We start from the raw sequence: 23,000 nt of genomic DNA on the forward strand, positions 1-23,000 counted from the left end.
ACTACTGTCATCACATCTGGACTGAGAAGCCTTCAGCTTGGCTGATGTCTCGTTGCTGTGTTGTCCTGCATCCCTCTTTGAGTAGGAGATATAAAAAGGCTCTAAGATCTGCCCACAGGATAGCATCTTCCTTTGATTACCAGCACCCGAGTGAGCTAACCAGGCATTCCAGGCAAGACGATGTGATGTGCCCCATCTAATGGAGAAGAAACAGGTGGCCCACAGGGGACAGTCCCTTCTGACAGTCTACCTTAGGTCCCATCTACCCCTAGGTCAGCGTCCAGACGTTTCTGGTGGCCACAGGGCTCGTGGTTGAAGTCAGGCCCCTGGAACCGATGGGAATAGGACTCAGGAGCTCCCCTCTGTCTAGCTGGCACAGCTGTGCGCCAAGCAGCCACCAGCTTGAAGAAGTTCTTTCTTCAGGGCTTTCCCAAGCTGGCAGTTGCCTTTCAAGTTCAAACTGGATTTTTCTTGCTGTCCTTTCGCTGGTGGCCTATCCCAGCTCAGGGTCTTTCCTAATGAGGGTTTGGTGCCAAGGTCTGGGCAGTTCTATCCCTTTGGGTTGTAGCTGATTCAGGCCTGCGAGTTGCCGTGGGTAGCTTCCCAGTCCCACTTGGGCCAGGATATCTGACTCTGCCTCCTCGAAGTCCCTGCCTTGCCTCGGACTTAGCCATTCAGGACTATCCCAACTCCAGTGAGATTCGCTAGCCTACCTTCATTCATAGAGGTGTTGATTATCAATAAAAAAAAAAAAAAATCAGTCCTACAAGGGAAAGGATCCCTGGATTTCTGTCTTCAGCCTGACCGAGAGCTGACAGGAAGCCCAAGAGCTGGTAGATTGCGGGCCCTATCCCGAGGCTTCTGCACAGCTCAGCTACCCACAGCTCAGACCCCGTGGAGCTGCTGGGGATGCACCTCACGTTGCGTCCTTCCGCAGGCTTCTCTCTGTCCCACTTCCTGGAGCTCATTAATTCCTCCCCACCTCACCCCGTGAGAAAGCCAGGTCTGTGCTGAACTTGGCCCAGGCCCAGAACTGGGTCTGAGCACGCCACTGCTTGGTCTGACAGGCGGGAGGTGGGGTGGGGGTGGAGGGTCTTGTTCAGTTCCCACTCTCACACAGGCAAGCGAACAGGAGAACCTCCAGTCCCTCCACCCCCAACCATCGTTATTGATCCCTACCCTATTTTCAAGAAACCCGACGACTGTGGAGACCAAAAATATAGAACACAATCGGTCTGCATATAATATTTATAAAAGGCCAGCCTCCCCATCCCTGTGCCAGCCTGGCTCCTAGGGTCTTTGACTCCCAAGGGCAGGATACTCTGGGCCCCGCCTCTCTTCTCCCAGCAGTGGAATGTAAGTCATAGCTCGGGCTTGAGGTGTGGGAGTCCCAGCCTCCCCAGGACTGGTGAAGGTCCAACAGCAGGGATCTCTGGGGGTACACACCAGCCCCATCCTCAGCAGAACCTGCTGACCCCAGATATGGGTTGGGACAGTGTCTCCTACGGACGAGATGGAAGAGGAAGGGCCCCTGTATCTAAGACTTGGGGCCCCAAGTGTTGGAAAAGGAGCTGGAGACCAGGGACTGTGGGCTCCCAGCAGGACTAGGGGATGTCTTCAGACCTGGGTTCTGGCTCTGTGTGCCCCTGCAGCCTGTGTGACCTCAGGAGGTGGCTGCTAGGCCTCAGTGTACACAGCTGCTGGAGGAGGATGGAGGGTTTCGGTGGGATCTAAGGCGACAGCCCCACCCTGTTCCTAGTGCAGGAAGCCCCTGCAGCTCTGGAGCCCAGCAGGGGTGGTCCAAGGGCCTTGGCTCTTCAACAAAAACCTTCCGACGGAGAGGATATGGGTGGAGCCAAATGCCATAGTATTTACAGAGTCTTTCTCCCCTGTCTTTCTCCCCTTCCTTAGCCCCTGGCTGGGAGCAGGGGCTGGAGAGAGAGAGGGCAGGGGGTACTAGGAGGAATAAACAGAGCAAGATGGAGGTCATCCTAATGGTTTCCTCCATGTTGGCTGGTCCCAGAGACCCAGTCAGTGATGATGAAACTCAAACTCATGGTCATCAGCAAGAAGCCAACCGCAGCAAAGCAAAGGGCCTGTGGAGGATCAGAAAGGAGAGTCAGGCCTGAGATACGGACACTTCCCCTAGCTCTACCCCAGCCCCTGGGCTTCAAGGCCCCTCCTACCAGGATTTTGGGGGTGGATCTCACAGGCTCCTTCTCAGTGGGCATGATTCGGAAGTAGAAGATGGCAGGGAAGATGAAGATGAGGCACGGAGCAGATGTAGCACCTGCAAAGAGCAGAACTTAGCGGCAGCCGCTCACGCTCGCCTATCGGCCAGGGTCTGAAGTGGACTCCCAGGGAGGTCAAATATTCTTTGTTGGGGGAGAGCTCTGCCTGACTCTGAGGAGCCCACTAACCTCTCTCTCTTGCTCTCTCTCCACCAGCTACAAGGCTGATGGTGTTGGTGGGTAAAGAAAACATGCATGAATGAAGAAAAGAAAGTTACAAAGCCCTTTCCTGGGGCTGGTGAACTGGCTCAGCAGTTTCCAGAGGTCGTGAGTTCAATTCCCAGCAACCACATGGTGTCTCACAGCCATCTATAAGGGCATCTGATGCCCTCTTGTGACATTTGGATGTACATGCAGCAGAGCACTCACATACACACACACACACATACATACATACATACATACATACATACATACATACACACACACACACACACACACACATGCAAGAATACTGGTTTCCTCACACAGCTTTTTATAATTTGGATTTTGAATGCTCTCAGAGGCCCAAGTGCTTGGGGGTGTCTCTAGGTTCTGAAGTTGGTGCTGTTTGGAAGGGGGTGGGACCTTTAGGAGGCAGAGCCTTGAGGAAGATCCTTAGGCACGCATATGAGCCCCTTAAGAGGACTGTCTGTAAGGCCCTGTCTCCTCTTTCCCTTTTAGCTCTTGGCCACGGGGTAAGGAGTTTTGTTCTGCCATGCACTTCTGTCAGGATGGGCTATCTCACAACAGTCCCCAAATCAACTGGTACCAGTCAATCATGGCTGAAACCTGTAAAAGTATGAGCCAAAATAAACCTTTTTGTTTGTTTGGGAACAAGGTCTTACGTATCCCAGGACAGGCTCAAACTGTATAGCCAGGAATGACCTTGGACCCCTGCTCTTCCTGTCCCCACCTTCCCAATGCTGGGAATATCGCTGCAATCGCTTGTTTACATGTGCTGAAGTCTAACCAGATCATCATGCATGCATAGTCAGGCAAACAGTCTAACTGAGCTATGTCCTCAGTCCTTCAACCTTCTCTCTCTCTCTCGTTTTCAGTTTTTATATTTATTGCTAGGTATATGTGTGTGTGTGTGTAGCTGCATGTGTGCCATTGTGCACATGTGGCCATCAGAGGACAACCATTCAGGGCTCAGTTCTCTTCTTCCACCATGTGAGTTCTAGGGATTAAACTCAAGTTGTCAGGCTTGGTGGCAGGCACTTTTAAGCCACCTCATCAGCCTTACATTTTTTTTCTCTATAAGTTAATTGCCTCGGGTATTCTGTTATAGAGACAAAGAGCTGACTAACAGTTTCCTGAAAGACTTTTCCATCCCTTGAACAATGCATTTCAATCTGTGGACTTCAGTTTGACTCAGATTTTGAACATATGGAAGCCAATCTTTCCAAGAGAATCACAATTCTCAGCCCCCAGATCAGTAAGGCGGACTGAAGAGTAGGGTTAAGGAATCAGTTCTATGACTTGGGTCACAGAGCATCAAACTTGGAGTCTAACAGTCTTGGAGCTAAATTGGGTCTCTCCACTCATCAACTGTAGCTTTTATGTCCCTCTTATCACACTGGACTTTGGCTTCCCCATATGTAAAATGGGCTAAGACATTATGAGATCTTTTGTGGTTGTCCGAAGTGTCTTGCTATGCTGTCTGTGGTAGTTTTAAACAGGCTCAAGCGAGTCTCCTGTATCCTCTCAAGCTAAGACTACAGGTACATGGTACCATGCCCAACCCAGTGAGATCCTTTGTGGAGACTTTGGCCTGGGCATCCACACCATCATCTATTAAAAAGTACCAACTCGGGGGTTTTGAGCCTTCCAAATGGATTATAATAGTAAGGACAAGATTTCAGGCAGGAGGCCAAACTGTGTACACAGCGGGACATCTCTCACAAATGTAGGGTGTGAACTCAGGGGTCTACCAGGATCTGTAGAAGTGAAATGCTGTGTGGCTCTACTCAGCTCACACAGCAGGGTCCGATTCTCACCAATGATCCCAAATATGCCCAAGATGTTGGGGGCGAAGATAACCAGCAAGTTGATGCAAGTAAGGAGGCCGGTGGCAATAAGCACGTGCCGCAACCAGCTGAACTCCTGGTTCTGAAACAGCATCTGCTGGATGGCCCGTCGTACCTGGGGCAGGGGGAAGAACCGTCAGTCTAGTGGCCTGCGTGAGACCCTCCCTTCAGCCTGCCCAGTCACCTGCCTGCTGGCTCACCGGGAACAGAACGATCGGAACCGTAAGTGTGACCGCTATCAGCACGGCCACGCGCACACACAAGATCAGCACATCAAATGGGTCCACCTTGCTGTAGGTGTGCAGCAGCTCTGACTCCACCCCGTCTGTGGCAGGCAGGGAGGGTGGTCAGCAGGCCAGGGGGCGGTGGACCCTGACACTGTGGGGAGTGGTACTCAGACTCACCTCCACAGCTGCAGGACAGTCAGGCATTGCACACCTAGCGAGTGCCTATAGTCACTGTGGCCACCGACTAGCCCTTGCCTCCCAGCCTGGCCCCTGATCCCACCCGCGCCGATCCAGCCATACCATAGAAGGTGAGGTAGCCGAAGAGGGCAGCCAGGAAGTACATGACATACATGACAGCAATGGACAGGTTGGAGATGTGCTGCATCTTCCTCTTGGAGGGGCTGCAGACAGTAAGAGACAAGACTTAGTAGCATGCTGAGCCATACGGTGACACCCGTTTATACTGGAGGGTCCCCCCACCCCGCTCCCCAGTCTCTTTTTTTTTTCCTTTTTTTTTTTTGCCGGAGCTGGGGACCAAACCCAGGGCCTTGCACTTGCTAGGCAAGCGCTCTACCACTGAGCTAAATCCCCAACCCCCAGTCTCTTTCTTGACTCTGATTCCCACTCTTATCAACCATGGAGACCTCTGGTCCGGTGATCTGAGTCTCAGCTTATCTCCCTCCAGACAGACATCCAAGAGCACATCTGTCCTCTCCAGACCAACTCAAGGCAACCGCTGCCCCTCCCCCAGCCGCAGACACCTACTCCTTGAGCTCCGTATATATGGGCAGCACCTCAGGGTGGCAGACAAAGGCGAAGGCCATGATGGGGATGGTGTATGCCGTCTGGAGACACAGAGGATTATGTCAAGGCAGTCCTGCCCACCCGGCCCCTCCCCACTCCCCTGGCCCAGTGTGGCCTGTTGGAACCTGTGAGTTGAGTGTGAAGTAGCTTGGGGTGCAGAAGGCTTCAGCAGTGTCAGGTTCGCTCTGCAGCTGCGACTTCTCCTCCACCACCACCATGTGGCTGAAGTTACCTGTGGCATTGACCAAGTTGTGTGCCAGTGGGCAAGGCACTTGGAACTTCTTGTAGATGACCTGGGGTGGAGAAACGCGAGAGCGGCAGAGTCAGGCAGAGCTGCCAGCAACGGGACTGGGAAACCATATTCAAGATTAGAAGAGCTGTCTTCTCACTCCAGCTTCCCAAGAGACCCTGACCCCCTCCCTCTGATAAAGGACTCCCTTGGGCCACTGATCTTTCTGACCAACATGGAGGGTGGCTCACTGCGATCAAGAAGAACACCATGCAGCTGAGAGAGAAGCCACTGGAGTAGCCCAGGTAGCCTGCAAAGGAGGGAAACTGTGAGACTCCGGCCTCTCCGGTGTCCCTTGGTGTCCCCCTAAAGTGTGACCCTGCTGTCTCACCAAGCTGTCGCATTAGTGCCAGGGGCAGAATGATGATGACGGATACCAGGATCACAAGGTAGTTGCCATCCATGTACCACACCCTGTAGGAATAGACGGAATCCTGTTGTGGTTTGCCCTGGAGTTATCTGTATTTTGATGCTAATTCCACTGCCCCAAGGACTGCTGCCTAGTCACATGCTCAGGACTCAGGTGACTTCACCAGAACCTTCTCCCCATTGCATCTGTAAAATACAGGTGAGGGGCAGGTACAGGATAGAAGGAGGCCTGTCATTGGGTGAGAGGAAGGATGGGCGGGAGAGAAGTTTGAAGAAAGAGGAGGAGACTGGAAAAGGGAGAGAGACTGGAGGGAGAGGGCGAGAAGCCATGGCTGGTGACATTGAGATTCCGCTCTATGGGTTGGAGATTTAGCTCAGTGGTAGAGCGCTTGCCTAGCAAGCACAAGGCCCTGGGTTTGGTCCCCAGCTCCGAAAAAAAAAAAAAAAGAAAAAAGAAAAAAGAATAAAAAAAAAATAAAAAAACTGTTTTAAAATGAAGCATCTGACTACCCTGTCTCAAAACTGTTTCAGCATCACTCCATCCATTTCTTCTCAGATCTGTGCAGCATATAGTTCCTGAGCCTGTACACATATTCCACTTCAGAATAAAAATGTTTAAAAAAAAGGGCTGGAGAGATGGCTCAGTGGTTAAGAGCACTGACTGTTCTTCCCGAGGTCCTGAGTTCAAATCCCAGCAACCACATGGTGGCTCACAACCATCTGTAATGAGATCTGATGCCCTCCTCTTCTGGTATGTCTGAAGACAGCTACAGTGTACTCATATATAATAAATAAATAAAAATATTTTTAAAAAAAGATTCTGCTCTATGTATTTACAGGTTGTTGTTAATGTTTTTTAAGGGATGGGTGGTACCAGGCTTTGTATGTTTAGGTGGGCAATTATATCTTATCAATTGGGCCAAAGGTTTTTGTGTTGTGTTTTCTTTTATGTGACGGTTTGAGTATAGGAAAGTGTGCGGCAGCAGGAGATACTGGGCCGCTGTAGAGTTGGGATGTGATATCTAGCAGATATCTTGGGGCACTGAGGTGCTGGGTCTAGCGGGATAAGTGACATCCATACTTATTTAAATTTTTTATATTTTTACCACAACAGAATCCCTGGTCAGAAAGAAGCTCCTCAGTCTGCCATGGGGCCACCAGCTTCTCTAGTTGCACACCAGTGACCCTCATTGTGTGCCCAAATGAATATTTAACCCTAACTCCAAGTCTGCCTAAGCTTTATCTAAAATGGGCCCATGGCCACACTCCTCAGTTGGGTGAGCTGGCCTGGGACAGAGCTCGTGCAGGTCCCCTGTGACTACAGTTGCTGGTAGTGTTGTCTTAGAGGCCTGGGTCCAGTCCCCTGAAAGGACCTGGCTCAGGGAGCATCTTTATTTTCTAGGGGGGGTGGGGGTCTCAGGAACTTGCAAGTAATGTGTGCCCCCTGTGGTCTCTCTCGGCACCTGCATCTTGCATTATTCTGGCCCTTCTTTCTCCTGGAGATGAACTCGGGGCATAGATAAGGGTAAGAGGAGCAGGACTTGGGCAAATTCAAGGCCCTTCCTAGGGAAAAGCCAGTGGGACCCTAGGTGCACATCCCCAGTCCTTTCCTCTCAGCATTGTTCTCAGGCACAGCCCCTTTGCTTGTGGGCACTGTGTTGTCCACAGCAGGGGAAAGCCTCTGATCCCTTCCCCTAAATACAAAACAAGGTTGATGTTCAGCCCGTGCTAGCTAAGTAGCAGGCACCCCCACACAGGCCCTGGGTTTAATCTCTTGGTAGTGGCGGCTAGGGCGGGTGACCCCATGGTCAGGAATAGCAGGTGCTTAGAGTTAAGCCTGAGGCCCTTCTGCTCATATGCAGGGTCCTGGGTCACATGGGCCCGCTTTCGGTCTCTCCGGGCTTTCCCTGGATGCTCTGCACACAAGCAGGAACTGAATGCAGCTTTCTTTGCAGCCCTCTGCTCTCCCCAGCCGTACTTCTGCCTTGTTTCTATCAAGCTAGCTGGGTACCCATTACATCCACCCCCATTTCCCATGCTCACGGGGTTGGCTTCTCCAGATTCAGGAAGGTCTGTATGACAAGAGGCAGTTCAGACTTGATGATGTACAGATAGCTGGACATGGCTGGGAAGGAGGCAGGAGGATAGCCGCTGAGGTCAGCTGAACCAACCAACCTTCAGACCTGCCCAGTCTGCCTACTGCTGCCCCAGCACTGCCTCACCTCCAATGTTCTGAAGCGTGATGGCCAAGGCTGCTGCCAGCTTTCCTGGGGTCCCAAAGGCACGGTAGCCCAACTGCTCATAGGCACGGATGCCTGCAGACACAGGAAGTCAGGATAGCTGGGGGGCTTGGCCCTCGTCACCTCAGCCCCACCCCTTTGCAAGCCTACAAACAGCTCACCCACAATCCCAGAAGACTTGAGGAGCAGGTGAATGGAGTAGCTAGACAACAGGGCAACCGCCGTAAGCAGGAACCTAGGGGACACGGAGGAAAAAAGGCCACCGGGTTGGCAAACAAGGAGTGATGGGCTAGAGGAGGCTAGGAGGGAGGGGTCTGTGACATAAATGTCTGAACTCCCCCGACGGAGAGGGTGCAAGTCAAGAGACATTGTGAACGCTACTCTCTTTGACCCAGGGTGCAGTACGACCCGGGTCGGGGCACTCTGGGTCAAGAGTGTCCTGTGCCTGTCCTCTAAGCACCTCTTCTTCTTGAGTCTTTGGGACAAATATGTTTTCCAGTCAGGCTTCAGGGCAGAGCCACCAAATCAAGGCCTCGTGTGGCCACACAAGGGCTGGCCACACGGGTTCAGCCATCGAGTGTAAACGTAGTAGAACAGAGTCAGGCCTGTAAGCCTGGGCTTGTGGGTTTGAAGAACAGTGAGGTATTTTTGCCTGGCTGTGGGTGTTTTTGCAGCGGTGGACTGGGTGCAGGGAAAGAAGTGCCCACCCACTGGAAAGTGAGCTGGAAGGTCCTGGAAGGTCCTGGTCAGCAGCTATTTAGGGCTGTTTTCAGAAGCACTCACAGGAAGAGGATGATGCCCGTATTGGCCATGGCATAGGCGAGCCCCAGGATGCCACTGCCCATGATGGCGTTGCTGAGATTGAACACCGACATCCCAAACGATGTCTTCCCCTCGAACTGCAGGCACCAAAGCGGGATGGAGAGAAGTGGGGAGTTAGCGGAAGCGGGGTGCACTGTGGTATTCTTCCTTGTTGCCTCCCAGCCTACCATGGCATTCCCCAGAGCACCTCAGCACCAGAGGCCAGTTTCCCCACAGCCCCCCAATTCCCTCAGGCTGCCCGGCTCACATCGGTGAAGTGTGGCTCCTTGCTGGAGCTTTGCTGAAGGAAGCCCTTGCCCTCTCCACAGTGTTGGGCGTCTTCAGCCCTGTAAGAGGAAGCCAGAGCATGGGACTCAGTCCCAGCCCTGTGTCTTGTCCCTCTGCCCAGGGATGCTCTGAGCCACCACCAGCTCCCTTTTCTGCTTACCTCTGGGTGTCTGCCGTGGGCATGCCCACTGGTAGAAGCCCCTCCAGGTGTTTGCCATTGGGCACCAGCTCCACCATCTCTGTCTGTCGGGGTATCTCCATGGCTCTGAAACCACCCCAGAGCACCGCTCTCACACAAACACCGTCAGGTATCTGTGGATCAATCAGTTCTTCTGGTTATCCTTGGGGTCACGGTCTGGTCTCCCACATGAAGCCAATGGCCGTAATACATCTCTGAGATGTCACTTGGGACTGACGGGCGCATGAAAGCTCACCGAGACCTGCCACTTCCCCAGGCCTTTGGGGTGTGGAGCAGAACTTGAACACCTGAGCTCCTAGGACATCCTGATGGGACAATAAGTCCCCTACATCGACTAGTCCAAGCAAGCTGCAGGGGCCTCAGTTTCTCTACCTGTGAAGTGAGGGTCATTTGGCTGATCTGAGCCGATACCTGAATGGCACCAGAAGCCCTGAATGCTAAGCCCTAGGTTCTGACCCCACTTGGCATGTGCGCCTTGGACTGAATCCCCTTCCTCACAGTAGTCCTGGGACACAGTTTCCTGAACTGGTCCTGTGTGCCAGGGGCCTCCTGGCCAACCTAGAATGGCACTACCCGACGGCTGGAGGCCTTGGGAGAGGGTGAGGGGTGTGGGCTCTGTTCCCAGCTGCCCGGCGGGCTCTGTTGGCAGTCAGAACAAAGGGCTCTCTGTGGGCTGAGTGCTGGCGCTGTGGACAGCAGGCGCAGAGGGTGCCCCCTCCAGAGCCAGGAGGCCTGAGGCAGTGCTGGGGCTGGACACCTGGGCTCATCCAGCCCGGCTGTGGTGAAAGGCCCTCAGGGGCCCTTCCAGGAAATGGATGCCCCAGGGCACACAGTTCATGGGCCACTTGCTCTTCATGCTCCTCACAGCCCTGCTTTCCTTCTAACATCTCCTCTCTTGCCAGGGAGCCCCTAATCCACGGGGCCTGCCATCCAAGCCACTCTCTGAACAGAGTTCTCATGTCCCTGGACCAGGAGTTGCTCAGGGCTTGGCCGGCTGAGGAGAAGCCCATGTCACTGCTGGGTGCCCCTTCTCTCTCTGGGCTTGGCCAGGCTGAACTGCAGATGATCCAGCTTCCTTGCCCCGCAGCGAGCACTGCCCAGACAACTCACTGGCTCCCCTCCCGTCCCTGGGGCCAGGGGTTACCTACCGTGCCCAGATGTCTGGGCAAACTGAACCCAGGCTCTGTCAGGACATCCTAAAAGGCTAAAGTGGCAAGGAGGGGCACTGAGCCAGACGGGAGACCAGAAAGGGCTGTCTCTGCAAGGCAGGAACGCCAGAGGCTGCACCTGAAGCAAACGGAGTACCCCAAATGCAGCTCTGAATCCATTCCCCCTACTCTGGCTCCCAATGGACCTTCTATGAAGTGGGATGCTCCACGGAGCTCAAATAAACACCCAGGATTGATCCTCAATCCTACAGGGAGCCAGGCTCAGCCTTAGGTCCCCACACCATGTAGACATCTCTCCCGACACCCACCAGAGAGCACCCTCACCCACTGCCCTAGCCCAGAGCTCAGACCTCGAATACCTTAGCTCTGGGAACTCCACGCCCAGCACCATTACCTATGTCTGTCTCCCTGGTTGTCAGTTCTGAGTCCTTTATCACCCCAGCCTACCTACCCAGGACCCTGGCCATGTGGACCTGTCCTCTAGGGTTCTCTCTTGTAGATCACCCATCATCCCTAGGCTGTCCTCATGCTGCCCTTCTATGCTACCTTGCCAGGATCTCACCTAGGTGTAAGGTACCACTGCCAGGTCTCCAAAGCCCCCTGACACTCAGTAGGTTGCCCTTGCTCGGTCCCCACCCTGGGCAAGCTGGGACAAGCCCTCGGTGTGTGCTGAGTCAGCAGTCTAGACCAAGCAACTGTTTCTGTCATAATGACAGAGGCCCCCAAGGGCTTGCCTGGGCTGGTGTGTGCAGGGCTTCATTCTATTCTGGCATCGGGATATGGAGCAGCCTAGCACTGCATCCAGGGAGACTAAGTCTGTGGAATGGCTATGGGAGGTGCCTAAGGTTCTGGCTCTAGGTTCCCTGTCCCCTTTCAGGATGTGGGCTAAAGCCTTTGAGTCCTGATGGCTATTATTCATAACCAGTCATTGCCGGGCCTCAGGCTGCCCTGAGATCCCAGGAAGGATGCAGAATCTTTGTCCTTAAATGACCTCCAATCGGGTAGAAGTGATGTCCTTCCATGTTCCACTACAACCAACCCCAACCGCCAACATTTTACATCTTCTGCTGCAACTGGATGTGAGGCAATTCTTCTGGGGCTTTAAAAAAGAGAGGGGAGTTAGGGATATAATTAAGTGGTAGAGTCCTTGGCATGCAAAAGACCAAAGGTTCCATCCCTAAAAGTCCAGTGCAAAAAAAAAAAAAAAGTTAGGGGAGAGAGATATCAAGAAAGGCTTCCTGGAAGAGGCAGTGTACTCAGAAGCTCCAAAGTATGAAGCAAGGAAGAGAGGCTTAAGCAGGGAGCACATAGGCTCTGAGGTGTGGTACCAGCAGGCGGTGAGGGGAGAGGGAAGAGTCTGTGAGCATAGGCAAACCTTCCAGAGCCATAGAGGCTAAGTCAAGGTCTGTACCTCAGCGTAGGCAGGTTTCAGGACCAGAGCTGCAGAGTGGAGATTGGCTTTTATCCTATAAGGGGGATCTCAAATACTTCCTAAGGCTGCCAGCCCGTCTCACGGCTCCTACCTTAAGCCTGCTGTCTCCAATGGTGGTGAGAACCCACACTAGCCCCCAGCCAGGATCAGCCTCACAACGCAGAGACCCTCAACCAGGACCTTGTTGCCCCCTGATATCTAAGGGTCCTGGGAGGCTAGACCAAAGCCAAAGACAGAATGAGGGAGCTCTTGTGAGGCTTCACCTCCAAGGGCTGGTCAGAGGACTCCAAAGAATGGTCAAGCCTTAGGATAGGGAGATCGCTGAGCCCTCGGCCAGGCCACCAGAATGGTATCAGTCAGAGCAGTATGGGCAGTTAGCTGAGGGCCTGGTCCAGCACACCACTTGGAGGCTTGTTTGCTCTGCTGGGAGATGGGAGGGAGGAGCATCAGGAGGACGGTGCATCAAGTAATGCCTGCCTGCCCACGCAGGCATCACAGAGTGAGAATTTATCAGGCACACCTCGGCAGGTGTTGACTTTGGCTAATTAAAGACTTCTAGGCCCAGGAATCCAGGCCAGGATGGGCTGGTTGCTTGCATCAGCCACTATGGGAACCACAGCGTTCTCTCCCATCCGAGTCCCTAGGCTCCATTTTTCTCCTCAGTTCTCAGGGACCTAAGTGGGTTTGCAGGTGTGGGCTGGCTACAGGGTGGACAGTACTTCTCCCAGTCCTGCAAACATATGTTCTGATGGGGGTGTGGATGTCATATGAACTTCACTTCTTTTTTTTTTTTTTTTTTGGAGCTGGGGACCGAACCCAGGGCCTTGTGCTTGCTAGGCAAGTGCTCTACCACTGAGCTAAATCCCCAACCCCATGAACTTCACTTCTATAGCTCAGCCTTCCTACGTCTTGGTAGCCTTGACCTTAGCCCAAGGAAGACCTGGTAAGAAGCAAGTTGCTTGGGGTGAAAGGTCACAGAGCCTCCTAGTAGGGGCTTCATGGTAGAGAAACTGCTATTCCAGTTTAGCCATTATGTCAGATTATCTCTAGAGACCTGCTTCTCCAGGTTTAAAGAGGGGACTCCATTTTGGGAGTAAATGTGCATTACTGGGGAATTAGTACATGGCTGACATGTTTGAATTGTAGGTCCCTAACACACCGCCACAGGGACTGCTGGGAGCCGCTGCTATAGGAGACTGAGCTCCAGGGCAGGTAGACTGATAGAGCAGTCAGTCATGCCTCCTTCCTCCCCCAGGCCGCAGCTTCATACTTTGGTGATAGAAGACCCCAGCCTGTACTTAACCACTACCTCATTGCTGACACAATAGAACAGGAGGATGAGACATGTGGCCAGTGTGTGGCCGGCACAGCTGTCATGAAGAGGTGTGTGTGTGCAAGAGCAGGCAAAGTCAGGGAAAAGGTGACAGTCTGGAACACTGACACCCTAGCCACTCCATGCCTCAGCTCCTTGGCCCCAGGATCTGTGTAGCTTGTGCCTGTGTTCTGGCTATCCGGAAGCATCTAGGAGGATCTAAGAAGCCCAGCTGGGGCCGGAAGGTAGACTTTCCTGTGACAGGGTACATTTCCTAGACAAGGCAGATGCTTACAAGCCACCTTGGCCTCATCTCCCACCGAGACCTGGACTCTTGCAGCTCAGTCTCTAAGGGAGACTGTTGCCAGCACCTCTCAGTCCAAGCTGTCCAGAGCCAGCAGCAGCCCCCTCCCCCAACCCCATTGCCAGCTTGTTCAGAGGGATGTGTAGCCAGAAGTCCTGCTGAGGCAAAGGACAGAACATCACGTGACTGTGGCCCCCAAGAGGCAGGGGAGACCCCACGCCAGCCAGTCCATCTTCCTCCGGGCTGACCCGGAATCCCCTGGAGGTGGCCAAATATTTGGACAGCCGGGCTTCTGGCCTCAAGGAAAACTGGAACACAGGCCTGGGGCAGTTTGGGACTCATTGTAGACCCTGATGGGGGGCTAAAGTAAGGTCAGCTTGGAGGAGGGGAGACATCCAAGGTCAGGAGGATTGAGGCATAGAGGAAAGATCTGAGGGGAGAGAATGCAAAAGAAAACACACATTTCACACATGCGCCCATGCATACTGATCTAGACAGACAACCAGCCAGACAGATAGGGGCCCAGGGAGCTAGAGAAACATGGGTGGATATACAGGGTCACGGATAAAAGAAAACAGAAATAATCAAAAATCATACATAAGTAGATGGTTTGCTATTCAGCCAGGGAGATAGAGACAATGAGAGAAGTTAAGAAGATGGTGTGCCAAGAAATGGCCAGCAAAAGACAGAGCTCCACAAGGGTAGTGGCACAAACCTTAAACCCTAGCCCTTGGGAGGCAGAGACAGGGGGATATCTATGAGTTAGGGACCAGCCTGATCTATATAGCAAGTTCCAGCGCAGCCAAAGCTCTGTCTTAAAAAACCACAGAAACAGAGCTGGGCCAGCGGTGACACACACCTTTAATGCCAGCACTTGGGAGACAAAAGCAGGTGGATCTCTGTGAGTTCAAGGCCAGCCTAGTCTGCCAAGAAGTTCCAGGACAGACAGGATTCAGAGAAACCCTGTTTTGAAATAACAAAAAAACAAAAAACAACAACAAAAAAAACCCCACACAAAACCAAAGCAAACAATCAAACAACCCCTGCTCCAACAAAGACAGAGTCCTAGAAGGAGCAAGAAAGGAGAGGGCGCCAACATGGCCATGTGTAGGGTATGAGGCAGGTGTGTGTCAGGTTCTGTAGGTATCATGGAGTGTCTAGGCAGAACCCAGGAAGGACTCCACAAGGCCACCACTGCATCTTCAGGTCTCCATAAGTTCAAGTTATAGCCAGCCAACCAGATGCCATGTCACATCCAGTGGAGCCAAGTCCAGGAAGGTCACAAGGCCAGGATCTACTAGAAAGCTCAGAGACCTCAAGGCTGGTTCCTGAGACTTTATTTACCTGAACAAAGGAAAAGACTAGCAGAAGCGGTGGTCAGCTGAAGTGACTCCTATTGTCAGTGGTCATACACAGGTGCAGACGTGCTGGCTGAGAGGCTGTGTACAGGACGTGGCCCGCAGAGCGGAAATTCAAAGCCAAGCAACCGTGGGCCACTGGCAGGAAAGCCCCTCCTGCCCCAGCAGCTGGTCCTTCCCGTTGGCCCCCAGAAAAGCTGCTTGGTCCTTTAGAGCTCCCACCCTATCCTCCTGTGTCTGTCTGTCTTCCCACACAAAGTCAAAGGCCCAACTCTTCAGTATGCTTCCACCCATCACATTGTGAGTAAGACACATAGTAGGTACTCAATAAACATTACTGAGTGAATGGAATGGATTCAAAGCCCTCTCTATAAGTTCTCAGTTTAACTTTCCTACTCTGTGAGACCCGGTCCCTGGTGATGTCTACAATAGAACTCTTCCCACAGGGCCCCTTCCTACAACAGCGCTCGCGCGCGCGCACACACACACACCACATTCCAGCCTGCTGTGCACACAAATGCCTACACGGCATTTAGTCCCTAGCAAGCACTACCATGCAAACACGCTTTGCCCTCACTCTTTGTGCTTCCACTCACACCCAGTGCAGACTCCCAGGGTGTGTTTCAGACAGATCTTTTCCTGGTCCAGTCTGGAGTTCATGATCTACCTGCCTTCGTTGGGGCTGCTTCCCCATTTGCCAGGGCTCCAAGGACCATGATACAAGTACAGGACTAAGCAACTCTTTCGGCCTGGCTTTCTGGAGCCTTGGGCTGTGGGATACAGCAAGCCTGGGGTAAGAATCCACACTCAACAGGATGGCTCGAGAGTCAGTGAGGAGGTGGGCTCCCCAGACTCAGGCAGAACGAAGCTCTGAGACATACCGTTCTCATCTTTCCTAGAGACACGGTCCGTGCTCAAGCTCAAGAAATCAGAGATTACCATTCCTGATTCAGCTATCCCAGCCTCTCCCTAACGTGCCAGGCATGGCCCTATGCACTCCTGATCCCTCCCATGATGGGGCTTCCCAGGTTTCCACAGCTGTGCAGATGTTCGCTATTTCTAAATCGAACTATCCTTGGATTTATCCAGCTTTCTAACACACAACGAGCGCTCTAAGGGCCTGGGTTCTCTTCAGGAAAATAAGCCCCCATCCCAGACTGTGTGCCAGGGGACAAAATAATGGCGGGACATGGAGAAAGCAAAATGGGTAAGAACAGGACTTGGGGACTAAAGGAAGGGTGCCTTGGAGATGTCCTCCACCCTCAGGGTGCAAGAGCCTTTGATGTAGGCCCCCTCCCTCTGCAAACAGGAGAAGGAAGACCTGCATGCAGGTCTCAGGCCACGTGGCGAGGGGGAGCTGGGCTTGGGGCGCAATTCTCACGTGCCCATCCTTGGCCCCCTTCTCTAGTGTAAACAAACGGCACACATTCGCTGTAGCCAATAGAAGGGGCCAGTCCAACAGGGGCGGGTTCGTGAAAACTGAATCCTGGGCCCTGGCTAGTACTCACACCTCGGCCAGCCAGGTCCACAGGTGGACAGGAGCGACCATTGCACCCCGCCCTCAGGCCAAAGAGCCATAAGAGCCACAAGCAGTGCCCGCTGGCCTCACTGCAAATGGCACTGGTTCTGGGGCCAGCATGTACCCCGCGGCCCCTCAGGCGTCCCGGCCCGATCTGCCCTCAAACTGCCCAGAGAGCGGGATAAATATACCCGGACTGCCGGCGTGCCAGCCGGCAGATCTGCCTCTCAGGCGCCCGTCGGGGCAGCGCTCCAGAGTCTACTCCCGGCCGTTCTTTAGCTGGTGCCCGCGGGTCCTGACTCGGGAAGTCGGTCCACTGAGCCTCAAACTAGGCGTCTTGTGGATCTAACCCCGGGCTGCTGTCCCCTTCTGTCCTGCTTAGCTCTTCTAAGAAGCGGAATCAACGAAGTGCCCCTCCCGGCACTCTGGCGCAAGCTTGGAGCTGGGTGCCTACCGGCAGGCTCACAAACCTATGCTCTGGAGCTCGCAAGATTCTGACTCTCGGAAAGCTGGGACGCCTGCCCAGGTCTCGGGGTACAAGGAAAGCTGCCCAGAGCCCACTCTGGACTGGGGGAGTTATAGTGGGTTCGGCCCGCCCAGCACCCCTGGGCTGGTGGCTCTATATCCCCGGCCGTACCTGGCCTCGTGGTGGGCACGTTCAGCACTCCGTTCCAGAGGGTGAGATCTGCTCTGCTCCAGGCTGAGCGCAGGGCTGCAGCAGCAACTGCAGCGGCAGGGGATGAAGGGTTCCCGGCCCCGCCCCTGGCCCGCCCCCGACCCGCCAATCCCAGGCTGCCCGAGGAAGGAGGGGCTGGTCTGGGGAGGAGCGGGGCCCTGGCCGGTTTGTCTCAAAGGGGCAGTCGGTGCCCTTGGTGCCCTCGGTGCCCTCGGAGCCTATAAGTATAAAAGCCTGACTGGGGTCGCTTGAGCCTTGAAGGATGGTCAAAGCAGATATCTTTGTGAGGACTGCGGCTGCCCTGAACCCCTGAAACACTCTGCCTACATTTCTCTAACACAACCCCCACCCCCGCCAACCCCCGGCCGCCTCCCCAAGAGAGAGATCTTCAACCAACAGGAATAGGAATACCGATAGGCTTAAAACTTCAGCGAGGGGCTTGGAATGGATGGTTTTCAGACTTACGCCTTTTCTACCTTGCCTGGGCCGCCTTTGCTTGTCAGTGGTGGGAGAGGGGCTATCTGAATCAGTTTTTTCTTCACCCGAGATAGTATCCTTGAGGCTGAAGCAGATATGGGCTGGGACAGCAAAAACAAGGGGAGAGCACATTGCCTCTTTTCAAGCCCTACCCTATGCCCTCCACTCTAGGAGTGAGTGACTGCCGTCAGCCTGCTCATCAGAAATGGGGAGAGGGAGGCAGGACTTGTGAGGAAGAGACTTTTGGAGGAGGGGGCTCATTCTTGGCAGGCAGGCAGTGCTACCTCTACCTGCTTCCCACCTAGGGCTCCTGTGCTCAGAGGCAGGTGGTCCGGTAGGAAGGTAGGGGAGGTGTTGACCTTTCAGGCTATAGGGGCTGGAGACGACTCTCAGGACAGCTGTGCCCCTTGTTTCTCAGCCACTGGCTCTGATCCGTTGAATTCCATGGCCTCTGCTGTTCTCCACCAAGCTGGACTTCTCTGTCATATCTACCTCCTGATGTCATATCTACTTCCGGATGCTGTGAAGCCTTCAGAGGCCAGGTCTCAGCCCTTCCCTGCCCCGGGCTGGGAGTCAGGACTCCTCAAATCTAGAAGTCCTGGATTCCCTTCCTGCTGACTCACAGCACCACCACAGCCAAGCCCAAGCGTGCCTCAGTTTCCCTCTGTATCAGAAAGAAATATCTGACTTGCCCTCTGGCCAGAGAGAAGCAGGGTAAAGAGAAAGCTATAAGCCATGAACAGACTAGATGCCGCCTAGGAGGGCCAGGGAGCTGAGGGAACTGCGGGAAACGGCCCTGGGGTGGTGACAGCTCCAGGAACTCAGGCCATCCAACCTACCTTTCCGGTAGCTAGATGACAGGAAGGAAAGATTTGCATCCTTAGCCGAGGTTGACATAATTGCCAGACCAGAGCTTACTTACCACGTTGTGAAGGGCCATTAGACTCCCAACCTCGGGGAAAAAAGCATGAGAAAGTGGGTAGGGTGGCACATGCCTGCAATCCCAGCACCTCGGAGCGGGGAGGAAGAAATGGCTGAGACAGATTCACCTTGGATACTCAAAGGAGATATTTGTCAAGGGGTAGTGGCACCCACAAGCAGTTCCTGAGGGTCCTAAGTATGCTCAAGGTCACTCAGCATGTGCACATTGGAGTCCTTGGTCCAAACTGAACAGGCAGAGACTGGCTGGGCTGGGCTGCTGTGGGAGGACTGGAGACTAATGTGATGAGGGGGTCCCTGGGTAAGGCCAATCATGTTTAAGCTGGGGGAAGGGCCAGTGTTTGTTGTTGCTAGGCCTGGAACCCTGCCAGGGTAAACAGAGCTCTGAGGCCTTCCTCACCACCTGCGGAATCTCCCAGCCCAGTCTATGTTAGCTGCACAGCCAGGATAGAGCAGCCAGGCACCTTCTTCCAGAGCTCTGAGAAAATGCCTGTCCTTGTATCCCACCGCCATATTGGGGTAACTTTCTCAGGAAAGGCAAAGCTTTATTATCTGTGGCATTAGGCCAGCCCTTGCCTGTATTCCCTGGTTTCCACATTTCCGACACAGGCCTAAAAGACTGCCAGCCATGTGGGATAGAACCTAGAATCCTAGGATCTTACAGAGTCTCCTTAGATCGTATTAGCTCCGCCCCCTTGCCTCTTCCTTAGCCCTTACCTGGCCAACCTCCAATGAGGCCAGGCCCTTCTCACCGTACCATGCTACCCATTTCTTCCAGACCCTCTGGAACATTGATGCCCCATCTTCGCTTCTAACCTAGGCCATCTTGGATCCACACATTCTGGGGGCATCTGCAGGCTCCTCCCTTACACACACACCCCAACCTGTTGCTGGTCAGCCCACTCCTGACACGGCCTGGCTGACCACACTCGGTCCTTCCATTTTTAAGAACATGCCAAATGTCATGCTTCTGTGCCTCTGCCCTTGCTTCACCGGCCTCAGATCCTCACAGTCCTAAGTCCTTGGCAACCTCCGATTTGTCCTTTAGCACTCAAAGGTACCCAAATCACCAAAGAACCAGCTCTTCTAGGCCTTGCAGTGGCTGTCCAATCAACACCCCCCCCCCCAACGCACTCAGTTCTAGCGTCAGCATCTTCATGCGCTCTGCGTGGGACACGTAGATGACAAATGTCTTTCGGAATCAGTGCATGAATGAATGACATCGCAGTGGAGGAGGAGCCTGAGGACCAGACTCAGCCGAGGGGATGGAAGCAACAAGTCGGGGCTGGACAAGAGCTCTCTAGGGAGAGCCCTGTACACTGTATGATTGGCACTCGTAGGTTCCAGGCTATGTATAAGGGTGAGATACTTGTTAAGGAAACAAATTGGGGACTTAAAAGGGTTCACAGAAGAGGGGAATCTCGCTTCACACTCCAGAGGGGAAGACCCAGAGCTGTGCTCCTGACTACACTCGTTCGTTGTTCAGTGTTTAGGAGGCTCTCTCCGGGCATAATCAGAGTTGAATGTCACACCACAGAATGCACAAGTCCCCTGATCTAGTCTTCCCCAGCTTGGGCCCCTAGAGCTGGTAGCTTCCAGGCCAAGGCCTGCTTCTGCAGGTCTGGTATGCCTGCCCTCTCTCTCCCCTGAGATCTGGCCCCTAGCTTCTCTGGCCACTGAAGCAGTTTAATGAGCCCAGGTCACATGGACCGTGCTGCTGCCCATGGGCGGGTTCCCAGTGGTCATCCAGCCAGGCTTGACGTCAGTGGCATTAACCATCCACTTGTCTAATCTCTGGTCAGTGGCCGGGCCAGGCGAGACCTGTGAGAGCCAGAGTGAAAGATCATGAGGGCCCTCAGGGACACTCTGAGGTTGTAGGACAGACAGGATGGCTGGAGGGCACATAGTAAATACCTCCACTACATGACAAATATGACCGTGGTGTTCTGTCCAATCCTCTGCCCTGGACTATGTATCAGCCACCAGGCACTAACTGAGCTGATTCCTCACCGTGTGTTTACACTGCGGCGGTAAGTGGGGCTAAGGATTTCTGCCTAGAAGACTTCCCTCACACACAGTGCAGCTTAAGGCCAGGCATGGTTACCATCACAGAAGACTCAGAAATATTATTCTTCTGTCCCAGACACTGTACTTCAGGACCATCCTTGGTGGGTGGAGTCCAGCTCACGTATAGATTTGAAGTTCTTCTCTCCTCCTTACTCAAGAGCTCTCCGAAAACAGGGCAGCTAATGAGGGAGATACCATTAGTCTGCCCCTCCTCCCTTTTTGGCTTGAGGTAGGGTTTCTCTGTGTAGCCCTGGCTGTCCTGGAACTCACTCTGTAGACCAGGTTGATTTCAAATTCACAGAGACCCTCCAGCCTCTCCCTAATCCTGGATTAAAGGTAGGATATATATACATATATATCTTTCTAATTTTCTTAAAAATTTTTACTAAATTTGTACATTTGTTGGGCAGTGGTGACACAGACCTTTATTTTTTTTTTTCTTTTTTTTTCAGAGCTGGGGACCGAACCCAGGGCCTTGCACTTGCTAGGCAAGCGCTCTACCACTGAGCCAAATCCCCAACCCCGACACAGACCTTTAATCCCAGCACTCAGGAGTTTGAGGTCAGCCTGGTTTACTAAAAACAAAAAAATCACACTCAGTCCCTCTCCTCTCCCTACACCCTTTTCTCTTCCTCTCTCTCTCTCTCTCTCTCTCTCTCTCTCTCTCTTTTCTTTTCTTTTCTTTTCTTTTTTTTCAGAGCTGGGGACCGAACCCAGGGCCTTGCTCTTGCTAGGCAAGCGCTCTACCACTGAGCTAAATCCCAACCCCTTTCTCTCTCTTTTTGAAACAGGGCCTCACTGTATAGAACTCTGTATATAGACCAGGATGACCTTTGACTCAGAGAACTCTCTCTGTACCATCATGCCTGCCTTTCTCTGTTTCCTTCAAAAGAGTTTGCACTTGCGCTTAGTAGAAAACCCAGGTTGCTTTCTAAACCATCACTGCTTTGTTCTTGTTTAGATCTTTTTTTCTCACGAATTAATTTATTTACTCACTTTATGTCCTGATCACACCCTATCTCCATCCCTCCTTTCCTCCCAGTCCCACCCTTACACCTCCTCCACCCCACCCTTCATCGGTACCAACCCACCCTGGCACAGCAGAACTGAGCCCTTTCTCTCCCCGTGAGGCCTGACCAGTCAGTCCAGCTAGGGCAAAGGGATCCAAAGACAGGCAACAGAGTTCGAGATAGCCCCTGTTCCAGTTGTTAGGGGACCCACATGAAGACCAAGCTACACGTCTCTTATACATGTTCAGGAGCCTGGGTCCAGCCCATGCATGCTCTTTGGTTGGTGGTTCATTTCTGTGAGCATGGGCCCAGGTAAATTGATCCTGTAGGTCTTCCTGTGATATCCTTGATGTTTTGATCTTTTTGTGAAGACAGAGTTTCACATGCTTCACGCTCCCTATGAATCTGAGGTGGTCCTGAACCCTGATCCTCCCAAACTGAATACCGAGGCATGCACTACTATATACTCTGCTAGAATATGTGTGTTTGTTCTTTTTTTTTTTTTTTTTTTTTTTCTTTTTTTTCGGAGCTGGGGACCGAACCCAGGGCCTTGCGCTTGCTAGGCAAGCGCTCTACCACTGAGCTAAATCCCCAACCCCCTGAGCTAAATCCCCAACCCCGTGTTTGTTCTTTAAGTATGTGAGTGTGTGCACACACACCTGCCTAGCACCCGTGTTTCCCCGGGGACTTAATCCAGAACCTTACACGAACATACCGTGGATTAACCATGTGTACCACCACATTCAGAGTTTAAAAAAATTTAATGACTTTTCCTGAAGTATATCTCATGAATATCACTGCTTTTTTTTATTTGCCACTAAAACAGGGCAAATAAAATTATGTTTTGCATAGAAATAAAATTCTTAAGATTCAAGGAATGCGTGTGTGTGTGTGTGTGTGTGTGTGTGTGCGCGTGTTTGCGTGCATGTGTGCGTGTGTGTGCGTGCCTGTGTGTGTGCGTGCCTGTGTGTGTGCGTGCCTGTGTGTGTGTTGGGGGGCAGACAGTGACAGAGTACTTGCCCAGCATGTGTGCCAGGTATGACTGAGGCGAGGAGAACAAAACAAAGCAGTGACATTTGGGCTATGGCTGTAGCTCAGCGAGCACGGACACGTTGTCTCGTAGTGAGGCAGTAGGTTCAATCCCGACCACTGACAGAAATGACTGTTAGATGACTAGTTTTTTGAGTTTCATTTATTTGATTGAATTTTTTTTTAAG

General features: G+C 52.9%; 1 protein-coding gene across 2 annotated transcripts; it reads right to left on the minus strand.

The window, feature by feature from the left end:
• Positions 1–1,218: 1,218 nt before the first annotated feature.
• Slc38a3 (solute carrier family 38, member 3) lies at positions 1,219–19,070 on the minus strand. 2 transcript variants are annotated; one of them, XM_087560532.1, is made up of 18 exons: positions 18,817–19,070; positions 18,607–18,719; positions 9,756–9,892; positions 9,482–9,633; positions 9,302–9,380; positions 9,016–9,131; positions 8,394–8,467; positions 8,215–8,307; positions 8,036–8,117; positions 5,955–6,037; positions 5,815–5,873; positions 5,460–5,627; positions 5,296–5,375; positions 4,831–4,931; positions 4,504–4,628; positions 4,274–4,418; positions 2,187–2,290; positions 1,234–2,096 (listed from the first exon to the last, which is right to left on the minus strand). In XM_087560532.1, the coding sequence occupies exons 4-18, from the start codon at positions 9,580–9,582 to the stop codon at positions 1,992–1,994; spliced, it is 1,515 nt and encodes a 504-aa protein (XP_087416658.1). In that variant the 5' UTR covers positions 9,583–9,633; positions 9,756–9,892; positions 18,607–18,719; positions 18,817–19,070; the 3' UTR covers positions 1,234–1,991.
• Between the last annotated feature and the right edge of the window lie 3,930 nt (positions 19,071–23,000).

This window comes from Rattus norvegicus, chromosome 8 (genome assembly GCF_021556685.1).
Source record: "Rattus norvegicus strain SHRSP/BbbUtx chromosome 8, alternate assembly SHRSP_T2T, whole genome shotgun sequence".
Taxonomy (NCBI): domain Eukaryota; kingdom Metazoa; phylum Chordata; class Mammalia; order Rodentia; family Muridae; genus Rattus; species Rattus norvegicus.